Raw genomic sequence first — 12,179 nt, forward strand, 5'->3', positions numbered from 1 at the left:
CTATTCCTTTCTATTAGTTATTATGTTTGGGGATGTTCTATTCCTTTCTATTAGTTATTATGTTGGGGGATGTTCTATTCCTTTCTATTAGTTATTATGTTTGGGGATGTTCTATTCCTTTCTATTAGTTATTATGTTTGGGGATGTTCTATTCCTTTCTATTAGTTATTATGTTTGGGGTTGTTCTATTCCTTTCTATTAGTTATTATGTTTGGGGATGTTCTATTCCTTTCTATTAGTTATTATGTTTGGGGATGTTCTATTCCTTTCTATTAGTTATTATGTTTGGGGATGTTCTATTCCTTTCTATTAGTTATTATGTTTGGGGATGTTCTATTCCTTTCTATTAGTTATTATGTTGGGGATGTTATATTCCTTTCTATTAGTTATTATGTTTGGGGATGTTCTATTCCTTTCTATTAGTTATGTTTGGGGATGTTCTATTCCTTTCTATTAGTTATTATGTTGGGGGATGTTCTATTCCTTTCTATTAGTTATTATGTTGGGGGATGTTCTATTCCTTTCTATTAGTTATTATGTTTGGGGATGTTCTATTCCTTTCTATTAGTTATTATGTTTGGGGATGTTCTATTCCTTTCTATTAGTTATTATGTTGGGGGATGTTCTATTCCTTTCTATGAGTTATTATGTTTGGGGATGTTCTATTCCTTTCTATTAGTTATTATGTTGGGGGATGTTCTATTCCTTTCTATTAGTTATTATGTTGGGGATGTTCTATTCCTTTCTATTAGTTATTATGTTTGGGGATGTTCTATTCCTTTCTATTAGTTATGTTTGGGGATGTTCTATTCCTTTCTATTAGTTATTATGTTTGGGATGTTCTATTCCTTTCTATTAGTTATTATGTTTGGGGATGTTCTATTCCTTTCTATTAGTTATTATGTTGGGGGATGTTCTATTCCTTTCTATTAGTTATTATGTTGGGGATGTTCTATTCCTTTCTATTAGTTATTATGTTTGGGGATGTTCTATTCCTTTCTATTAGTTATTATGTTTGGGGATGTTCTATTCCTTTCTATTAGTTATTATGTTGGGGGATGTTCTATTCCTTTCTATTAGTTATTATGTTTGGGGATGTTCTATTCCTTTCTATTAGTTATTATGTTGGGGGATGTTCTATTCCTTTCTATTAGTTATTATGTTTGGGGATGTTCTATTCCTTTCTATTAGTTATTATGTTGGGGGATGTTCTATTCCTTTCTATTAGTTATTATGTTGGGGATTCCTTTCTATTAGTTATTATGTTTGGGGATGTTCTATTGATTTCTATTAGTTATGTTTGGGGATGTTCTATTCCTTTCTATTAGTTATTATGTTGGGGGATGTTCTATTCCTTTCTATTAGTTATTATGTTGGGGGATGTTCTATTCCTTTCTATTAGTTATTATGTTGGGGATGTTCTATTCCTTTCTATTAGTTATTATGTTGGGGGATGTTCTATTCCTTTCTATTAGTTATTATGTTTGGGGATGTTCTATTCCTTTCTATTAGTTATTATGTTGGGGATGTTCTATTCCTTTCTATTAGTTATTATGTTGGGGGATGTTCTATTCCTTTCTATTAGTTATTATGTTTGGGATGTTCTATTCCTTTCTATTAGTTATTATGTTGGGGATGTTCTATTCCTTTCTATTAGTTATTATGTTGGGGATGTTCTATTCCTTTCTATTAGTTATTATGTTGGGATGTTCTATTCCTTTCTATTAGTTATTATGTTGGGGGATGTTCTATTCCTTTCTATTAGTTATTATGTTGGGGGATGTTCTATTCCTTTCTATTAGTTATTATGTTGGGGATGTTCTATTCCTTTCTATTAGTTATTATGTTGGGATGTTCTATTCCTTTCTATTAGTTATTATGTTTGGGGATGTTCTATTCCTTTCTATTAGTTATTATGTTGGGGGATGTTCTATTCCTTTCTATTAGTTATTATGTTGGGGGATGTTCTATTCCTTTCTATTCGTTTTTAGATTATTATTTGAAATTCAGCTCAGTTGATTTACTAGTTTTATTCCGTTTCAGTTTGATAAAACATTTCTATTTCGTTGTTCTATAATTTAGTTGTAGTGTTAGGGACAGAGAGTAGCCTTCTGCATGACAGGTTAGGAGCCATTTATGTACTCTGGACCTTTAGTCTATACCAGGGCTACTCTGGACCTATAGTCTATAGCAGGGCTACTCTGGACCTATAGTCTATACCAGGGCTACTCTGGACCTATAGTCTATACCAGGGCTACTCTGGACCTATAGTCTATAGCAGGGCTACTCTGGACCTATAGTCTATACCAGGGCTACTCTGGACCTATAGTCTATACCAGGGCTACTCTGGACCTATAGTCTATACCAGGGCTACTCTGGACCTATAGTCTATAGCAGGGCTACTCTGGACCTATAGTCTATAGCAGGGCTACTCTGGACCTATAGTCTATAGCAGGGCTACTCTGGACCTATAGTCTATACCAGGGCTACTCTGGACCTATAGTCTATAGCAGGGCTACTCTGGACCTATAGCAGGGCTACTCTGGACCTATAGCAGGGCTACTCTGGACCTATAGCAGGGCTACTCTGGACCTATAGCAGGGCTACTCTGGACCTATAGCAGGGCTACTCTGGACCTATAGTCTATAGCAGGGCTACTCTGGACCTATAGCAGGGCTACTCTGGACCTATAGTCTATACCAGGGCTACTCTGGACCTATAGTCTATAGCAGGGCTACTCTGGACCTATAGCAGGGCTACTCTGGACCTATAGCAGGGCTACTCTGGATCTATAGCAGGGCTACTCTGGACCTATAGCAGGGCTATTCTGGACCTATAGTCTATAGCAGGGATACTCTGGACCTATAGTCTATAGCAGGGCTACTCTGGACCTATAGTCTATACCAGGGCTACTCTGGACCTATAGTCTATACCAGGGCTACTCAAGTACTATTTGAGAAGGTCCGGTCACACACATTTCCTAGGTGGCAAAGGACCTGGATGGATAGTCATTATACCGGAGTAGTAACAAATCCCCGCCTCGCAAACCCAAACTGTTTAAACTCTTCACACCCTTCTTGTTGCAGATACATATTTTTTTGCAGTTTTAAAGCAAATTTACTGCAATTCTACAAATGTTCCACGTCTTGTGTGTGTTCATATGGTACCAGGAGTCAAATCCTGACCGAATTCCAAAAAATAAAATATCCTTTATCCTGAAATTCTTTGTGGGTGCTGTTCAGATGAACGTGGAGGTTGGTTGGGTTTTCCCTTTGACCTCTGCTCCACACAGGCTGCCATCTCCCTTTCCAGCAATGTACTCAAAATAATCCCATACAGGGCTTTGCATTTTGTGACCGACCACCGTCAATGTTCACGCCTGTGGGTCACGCCTGGGGGTCACTCTTACACGCCGCACACGCCCTCAGATGTCTTCCAACGTTAGCTACTGAACCAGTGGTAGTGAAGCCCAGTCGTTAGCTCCTGAACCAGTGGTAGTGAAGCCCAGTCGTTAGCTCCTGAACCAGTGGTAGTGAAGCCCAGTCGTTAGCTCCTGAACCAGTGGTAGTGAAGCTCAGTCGTTAGCTCCTGAACCAGTGGTAGTGAAGCTCAGTCGTTAGCTCCTGAACCAGTGGTAGTGAAGCCCAGTCGTTAGCTCCTGAACCAGTGGTAGTGAAGCCCAGTCGTTAGCTCCTGAACCAGTGGTAGTGAAGCCCAGTCGTTAGCTCCTGAACCAGTGGTAGTGAAGCCCAGTCGTTAGCTCCTGAACCAGTGGTAGTGAAGCTCAGTCGTTAGCTACTGAACCAGTGGTAGTGAAGCTCAGTCGTTAGCTACTGAACCAGTGGTAGTGAAGCTCAGTCGTTAGCTCCTGAACCAGTGGTAGTGAAGCTCAGTCGTTAGCTCCTGAACCAGTGGTAGTGAAGCTCAGTCGTTAGCTCCTGAACCAGTGGTAGTGAAGCTCAGTCGTTAGCTCCTGAACCAGTGGTAGTGAAGCTCAGTCGTTAGCTACTGAACCAGTGGTAGTGAAGCCCAGTCGTTAGCTCCTGAACCAGTGGTAGTGAAGCCCAGTCGTTAGCTCCTGAACCAGTGGTAGTGAAGCTCAGTCGTTAGCTCCTGAACCAGTGGTAGTGAAGCCCAGTCGTTAGCTCCTGAACCAGTGGTAGTGAAGCCCAGTCGTTAGCTCCTGAACCAGTGGTAGTGAAGCCCAGTCGTTAGCTACTGAACCAGTGGTAGTGAAGCCCAGTCGTTAGCTCCTGAACCAGTGGTAGTGAAGCTCAGTCGTTAGCTCCTGAACCAGTGGTAGTGAAGCTCAGTCGTTAGCTCCTGAACCAGTGGTAGTGAAGCTCAGTCGTTAGCTCCTGAACCAGTGGTAGTGAAGCTCAGTCGTTAGCTACTGAACCAGTGGTAGTGAAGCCCAGTCGTTAGCTCCTGAACCAGTGGTAGTGAAGCTCAGTCGTTAGCTCCTGAACCAGTGGTAGTGAAGCTCAGTCGTTAGCTCCTGAACCAGTGGTAGTGAAGCTCAGTCGTTAGCTCCTGAACCAGTGGTAGTGAAGCTCAGTCGTTAGCTCCTGAACCAGTGGTAGTGAAGCTCAGTCGTTAGCTACTGAACCAGTGGTAGTGAAGCTCAGTCGTTAGCTACTGAACCAGTGGTAGTGAAGCTCAGTCGTTAGCTCCTGAACCAGTGGTAGTGAAGCCCAGTCGTTAGCTCCTGAACCAGTGGTAGTGAAGCTCAGTCGTTAGCTACTGAACCAGTGGTAGTGAAGCTCAGTCGTTAGCTCCTGAACCAGTGGTAGTGAAGCTCAGTCGTTAGCTCCTGAACCAGTGGTAGTGAAGCCCAGTCGTTAGCTCCTGAACCAGTGGTAGTGAAGCTCAGTCGTTAGCTACTGAACCAGTGGTAGTGAAGCTCAGTCGTTAGCTCCTGAACCAGTGGTAGTGAAGCCCAGTCGTTAGCTCCTGAACCAGTGGTAGTGAAGCTCAGTCGTTAGCTCCTGAACCAGTGGTAGTGAAGCTCAGTCGTTAGCTCCTGAACCAGTGGTAGTGAAGCCCAGTCGTTAGCTACTGAACCAGTGGTAGTGAAGCTCAGTCGTTAGCTCCTGAACCAGTGGTAGTGAAGCCCAGTCGTTAGCTCCTGAACCAGTGGTAGTGAAGCTCAGTCGTTAGCTACTGAACCAGTGGTAGTGAAGCCCAGTCGTTAGCTCCTGAACCAGTGGTAGTGAAGCTTATTTGAAACATTGCTATCTACTGGCAGCCTTTACCTGCCAGATTGAAAACCCCGTTTAATATTACATTACATTTACATTTTAGTCATTTAGCAGACGCATTATCTAGAGCGACTTACAGTTAGTGAGTGCATACATTTTCCATACTGGCCCCCCGTGGGAATCGAACCCACAACCCTGGCGTTGCAAGGGCCCTGCTCTACCAACTGGGCTACAGGGGACTACATCAGTGTTGCCCAAAGTGTTTTTGTTGTTGTTTTTTGCAGTCAAAAGGTAAGTTCCGGTATAGTTAAAGTTTTCCAATGTTTTTCGTAATCATCTTATTTCAGTTTACTAAATTGTTTTTTTAAATACTGCGAGATTGAGATTTACCCAGAGTCAGACAGACTCATAGATACCATTTTTATGTATCTGCGTGCAGTTCTGAGATTTTTGAAGTTACATAGAAATGTATAGAGATCGCAATGTTGTATCTCTCTCAATGGTGCTGCCCTTGCGCTCACAGGTGCCATAATCGGACAGCTCCGACGTTGCGATCTCTATGGGACAGAGAATGAGGAAGTGGATAGAATCTTGTTTCTTTTGATTCTCAGTAAAACGTACAAATGTATAAAATATTGATGACTATGTATAGCTTTTGTAAGACTATAAATGACCAACCACCCAGCATTGGAGTAGTTACAAAGTCTATTTCCTGGCTTTTGAGAGGAACTGGCTACTGTACCGGTAGACTTCCAGCAATTGCGCTAAGCTAACGATATGCTAACTTCAATAATATCCAAACTTAATGAAAGCTGAGAGAGGGAGCTGAAAGTCTTCAAAACAGACAGTCCACACCAGTGGCGCCGGAGGAGATGGCTGCCGTTTTACGGGCTCCTAACCAATTGTGCTATTTTGTGTGTTTTTCCGCGTTTTTTGTAACTCATTTTGTACATAATGTTTCTGCCACCGCATCTTATGACCGAAAAGAGCTTCTGGATATCAGAAGTCGGACGCGAAGGATTTACTGCTGATACCGGACCAGGCCCAAATCCCTGTCATTAGCATGAAGAAGAGAGGGGACGCAGGTCGGAGTGCCTTGATAACCCGCCTCTACCGTCCGTCCTATTGGCCAACGTGCAATCACTGGAGAATAAACTGGATGAGCTCCGTTCAAGACTATCCTACCAACGGGACATTAAAAACTGTAATATCTTATGTTTCACCGAGTCGTAGCTGAACGACATGGATAATATACAGTTGGCTGGGTTTTCCATGATTCGGCAAGACAGAACAGCTACGTCTGGTAAGACAAGGGGCGGCGGTCTATGTCCATTTGTAAACAGATGGAGCGCTAGGTCTAATATTAAGGAAGTCTCGAGGTTTTGCTCGCCCGAGGTAGAGTATCTCATGATAAGCTGTAGACCACACTATTTACAAAGAGAGTTTTCATCTATATCTTTTGTAGCTGTCTATTTACCACCACAAACCGATGCTGGCATTAAGACCGCACTCAACGAGCTGTATAAGACCACAAGCAAACAGGAAAACGCTCATCCAGAGGCAGCGCTCCTAGTGGCCGGGGACTTTAATGCAGGAACATTTTTTATCAGTTTGACCTAATTTCTACCAGCATGTCACATGTGCAACCAGAGAAAAACAAAACCAAACTCTAGACCACCTTTACTCCAAACACAGACACGTACAAAGCTCTCCCTCGCCCTCCATTTGGCAAATCTGACTATAATTATATCCTCCTGATTCCTGCTTATAATCAAAAACTAAAGCAGGAAGCACCAGTGACTCGCTCAATACGGAAGTGGTCAGATGACGCAGATGCTAAGCTACAGGACTGTTTTGCTAACACAGACTGGAATATGTTCCGAGATTCATCCGATGGCATTGAGGAGTACACCACATCAGTCACTGGCTTCATCAATAAGTGCATCGATGACGTCGTCCCCACAGTGACCGTACGTACTGTACATACCCCAACCAGAAGCCATGGATTACAGGCAACATCCGCACTGAGCTAAAGGGTAGAGCTGCCACTTTCAAGGAGTGGGACTCTAACCCGGACGCTTATAAGAAATCCCGCTATGCCCTCCGACGAACCATCAAACAGGCAAAGAGTCAATACAGGACTAAGATTGAATCCTACTACACCGGCTCTGACGCTCGTCGGATGTGGCAGGGCTTGAAAACTATTACAGACTACAAAGGGAAACCCAGCTGCGAGCTGCCCAGTCACATTAGCCTACCAGATTAGCTAAATGACTTCTATGCGCGCTTCGAGGCAAGCAACACTGAAGCATGCATGAGAGCACCAGCTGTTCCGGACGTCTCTCCCCCTCCTACGTCTCTCCCTCTCCATCTCATACGTCTCTCCCCCTCCTAAGTCTCTCACTCTCCTCACCCCCTCCTAAGTCTCTCACTCTCCTCACCCCCTCCTACGTCTCTCCCTCTCCATTCTCCCCCTCCTACATCTCTCCCCCTCCCTTTTTCCTCCGTCCTCCCTTCCCATTAGAGGGGGACGTGGGAATCTAAGGACGCGCTGTCCGCTCTAATACACATTGTCACCATGCTGTGATGGGACGCACCACGGGGGGAGGAAACAATCAGACCGCTCTCTAATTTGCTAGTCGGACCAAAGTGGAGCTGTCAGAATCCCCCAGATTAACCCTCTCTCTCCCTCTTAAGACACACAGAAGTACAATGCTACACTAGATGGGGTAGGGGTTAGTGTGTACCTGTTAAGTGCTCCAGGTAGGATCTGTAGAGTGTACACTAGATGGGGTAGGGGTTAGTGTGTACCTGTTAAGTGCTCCAGGTAGTGTCGGTACAGAGTACACTGGATGGGCGTGACTCTGACAGACACAACGTACTCATGTTTAGGAGGCAGGAACTTGGTCAGGGCAGAGTAGTCTCTTCTCTGTAGAGAGAGCAGAGAAAGAGAGAGAGCAGAGAGAGAGAGAGACAGAGACACAGAGAGAGCGAGAGACAGAGACACAGAGAGAGAGAGAGAGACAGAAAGAGGGAGGAGAGAGAGAGAGAGAGAGAGAGGGAGGTAAACAGTAGTGTCTTCTCTGTGAAGGGAGGGACACAGTTAAAGAGCGACAATTAAAAAAACTATTTATCTAGTTGCATCGCTATCAGTCAGAAACATTTATTCTAGTGTCAAAATGGTCTACAAAGTGTAGGACAATTTGGTCAAAGTCAGTCTCGTCCAAAACTGAGATTTGCGTGGTAAAGTGGTATCCATGAGTTCATCTGATAAAGGGCCTCATCGGCAAAATCCCAAAGAATCCCTTAAAGTAAATTTCCTGCAATTCTAAACATTTTGTCATGTTAATAATATGATATCGGAGTGAGTGACTTATAAAATCCATGGGGGCCCCTGGAGGTCAGGGCCCCTGGAGGTCAGGGCCCCTGGAGGTCAGGGCCCCTGGAGGTCAGGGCCCCTGGAGGTCAGGGCCCCTGGGCACATGCGTGCCCGGTCTGTATTCGGCCATGATCACTACAAGTTTGGACAACTGGCTAGACGAATTTACCAATCTAAAAATTGTTAGCTGACATCGCTGATTGAGTGACTCACATAAGAGAGAAACTGCTGATGCACAAACACATTTTGAAAATTTCACCTTGTATGTTCTGTTCTAACTCTCAACAATAAGTTGAGAACCTGACTGAGTTCCTAAAAAAACTAACAAAAGGGGGGGGGGGGGGGGGGGGGGGTCCGTTTTTGGAAATGGATCCGCGGGCCTATAAAAGGGAGGCTGTGGGCTGCCAGTTATCCACAGTGTTACCTGTCCACAGTGTTACCTGTCCACAGTGTTACCTGTCCACAGTGTTACCTGCACACATCCATTGAGCATCTCGTAGAGGATGTGAGCCCTCTTCTTCATGATGCGTACATCCTGGTCTGTGGAGTCCGCTGCCTGTCCGTTCTGGATGGGGTTGACGAAACGGTTCCTAAACTCCTTCACGGACCCCAGCAGGTTCTCCTTGATGAAGTTCACCATGCAGTGGTCTGGACAGGGCAAACACACATTGGTACACTTCCAAAATACAGTGGTATCATAAGTATTCACCCCGCTTGGATTTCTTCACATTTTGTTTTGTTACAAAGTGAGATTAAAATTGATTTAATTGTTTAAAAAAATTGTCGACCATCTACACAAAAAACTATAATTTTTGAAAATTGTATGAGAAAATAAACAGTAATATACTATATGATTAGATAAGTACTCACCCCGTGAGTCAATACATGTTAGAAACACCGTCTTTGGTAAGTCTCTAAGAGCTTTTCCACACCTGTATTAGCCCATTATTCTGTTTATAATTCTTCAGGCTCTGTCAAGGCTAGACTGACATGTTCAAGCAGATTTAAAGGTGCAATATGCAGAAATCGCTCCGCCATTTCCTGGTCGCTAAAATTCCAATAGTTACCCTAATTTCATTTGTAGAATTGTATTTTCACTTTGACATCATTATTGTGTAGATCAATGACAAAAAAATATATATATTAAATCAATTTTAATCCCTTTAACAGAACAAAATGTGAAAGAATCCAAGCGGTGTGAAAACGTATGATACTACAGAAACAGGAGATAGACTAGTGTCCTGTACATCAAGCTGTCTCACTACAGAAACAGGAGATAGACTAGTGTCCTGTCCAGGGGGTGTACTGTACATCAAGCTGTCTCACTACAGAAACAGGAGATAGACTAGTGTCCTGTCCAGGGGGTGTCCTGTACATCAAGCTGTCTCACTACAGAAACAGGAGATAGACTAGTGTCCTGTCCAGGGGGTGTACTGGTACATCAAGCTGTCTCACTACAGAAACAGGAGATAGACTAGTGTCCTGTCCAGGGGGTGTCCTGTACATCAAGCTGCCTCACTACAGAAACAGGAGATAGACTAGTGTCCTGTCCAGGGGGTGTACTGGTACATCAAGCTGTCTCACTACAGAAACAGGAGATAGACTAGTGTCCTGTCCAGGGGGTGTCCTGTACATCAAGCTGTCTCACTACAGAAACAGGAGATAGACTAGTGTCCTGTCCAGGGGGTGTCCTGTACATCCAGCTGTCTCACTACAGAAACAGGAGATAGACTAGTGTCCTGTCCAGGGGGTGTCCTGTACATCAAGCTGTCTCACTACAGAAACAGGAGATAGACTAGTGTCCTGTCCAGGGGGTGTCCTGTACATCCAGCTGTCTCACTACAGAAACAGGAGATAGACTAGTGTCCTGTCCAGGGGGTGTACTGGTACATCAAGCTGTCTCACTACAGAAACATGAGATAGACTAGTGTCCTGTCCAGGGGGTGTCCTGTACATCAAGCTGTCTCACTACAGAAACAGGAGATAGACTAGTGTCCTGTCCAGGGGGTGTCCTGTACATCAAGCTGTCTCACTACAGAAACAGGAGATAGACTAGTGTCCTGTCCAGGGGGTGTCCTGTACATCAAGCTGCCTCACTACAGGAGATAGACTAGTGTCCTGTCCAGGGGGTGTCCTGTACATCCAGCTGTCTCACTACAGAAACAGGAGATAGACTAGTGTCCTGTCCAGGGGGTGTACTGTACATCAAGCTGTCTCACTACAGAAACAGGAGATAGACTAGTGTCCTGTCCAGGGGGTGTACTGTACATCAAGCTGTCTCACTACAGAAACAGGAGATAGACTAGTGTCCTGTCCAGGGGGTGTCCTGTACATCAAGCTGTCTCACTACAGAAACAGGAGATAGACTAGTGTCCTGTCCAGGGGGTGTCCTGTACATCAAGCTGCCTCACTACAGAAACAGGAGATAGACTAGTGTCCTGTCCAGGGGGTGTACTGTACATCAAGCTGTCTCACTACAGAAACAGGAGATAGACTAGTGTCCTGTCCAGGGGGTGTACTGTACATCAAGCTGTCTCACTACAGAAACAGGAGATAGACTAGTGTCCTGTCCAGGGGGTGTCCTGTACATCAAGCTGTCTCACTACAGAAACAGGAGATAGACTAGTGTCCTGTCCAGGGGGTGTACTGTACATCAAGCTGTCTCACTACAGAAACAGGAGATAGACTAGTGTCCTGTCCAGGGGGTGTCCTGTACATCAAGCTGTCTCACTACAGAAACAGGAGATAGACTAGTGTCCTGTCCAGGGGGTGTCCTGTACATCCAGCTGTCTCACTACAGAAACAGGAGATAGACTAGTGTCCTGTCCAGGGGGTGTCCTGTACATCAAGCTGTCTCACTACAGAAACAGGAGATAGACTAGTGTCCTGTCCAGGGGGTGTCCTGTACATCCAGCTGTCTCACTACAGAAACAGGAGATAGACTAGTGTCCTGTCCAGGGGGTGTACTGTACATCAAGCTGTCTCACTACAGAAACAGGAGATAGACTAGTGTCCTGTCCAGGGGGTGTACTGTACATCAAGCTGTCTCACTACAGAAACAGGAGATAGACTAGTGTCCTGTCCAGGGGGTGTCCTGTACATCAAGCTGTCTCACTACAGAAACAGGAGATAGACTAGTGTCCTGTCCAGGGGGTGTCCTGTACATCCAGCTGTCTCACTACAGAAACAGGAGATAGACTAGTGTCCTGTCCAGGGGGGTGTCCTGTACATCAAGCTGTCTCACTACAGAAACAGGAGATAGACTCCTGCCCTATGGGCCGTTCTGGCTAGCTAACACTAACATACACTGACTCCTGCCCTATGGGCCGTTCTGGCTAGCTAACACTGTAACATACACTCTGACTCCTGCCCTATGGGCCGTTCTGGCTAGCTAACACTAACATACACTGACTCCTGCCCTATGGGCCGATCTGGCTAGCTAACACTGTAACATACACTCTGACTCCTGCCCTATGGGCCGTTCTGGCTAGCTAACACTAACATACACTGACTCCTGCCCTATGGGCCGTTCTGGCTAGCTAACACTGTAACATACACTCTGACTCCTGCCCTATGGGCCGTTCTGGCTAGCTAACACT

The 12,179-nt window shown here is 44.8% G+C and overlaps 1 protein-coding gene across 1 annotated transcript in view; it reads right to left on the reverse strand.

Annotated features, from left to right (window-relative positions):
• Window positions 1-12,179, reverse strand: part of LOC311117603 (transcriptional regulator ATRX-like) — a gene marked incomplete at its 3' end in the record, with an annotated part of 73,814 nt that overhangs the window by 22,883 nt on the left and 38,752 nt on the right. Inside the window, exons 19-20 of the mRNA XM_084192541.1 lie at window positions 9,053-9,228; window positions 8,013-8,130 (exon numbers count right to left, since the gene is read on the reverse strand). Coding sequence (XP_084048667.1) covers window positions 8,013-8,130; window positions 9,053-9,228 — 294 coding nt within the window. The remainder of the gene's footprint in view (window positions 1-8,012; window positions 8,131-9,052; window positions 9,229-12,179) is intronic.

Source organism: Coregonus lavaretus (genome assembly GCF_964263955.1).
Source record: "Coregonus lavaretus genome assembly, contig: HAP1_SCAFFOLD_967, whole genome shotgun sequence".
Lineage (NCBI taxonomy): Eukaryota > Metazoa > Chordata > Actinopteri > Salmoniformes > Salmonidae > Coregonus > Coregonus lavaretus.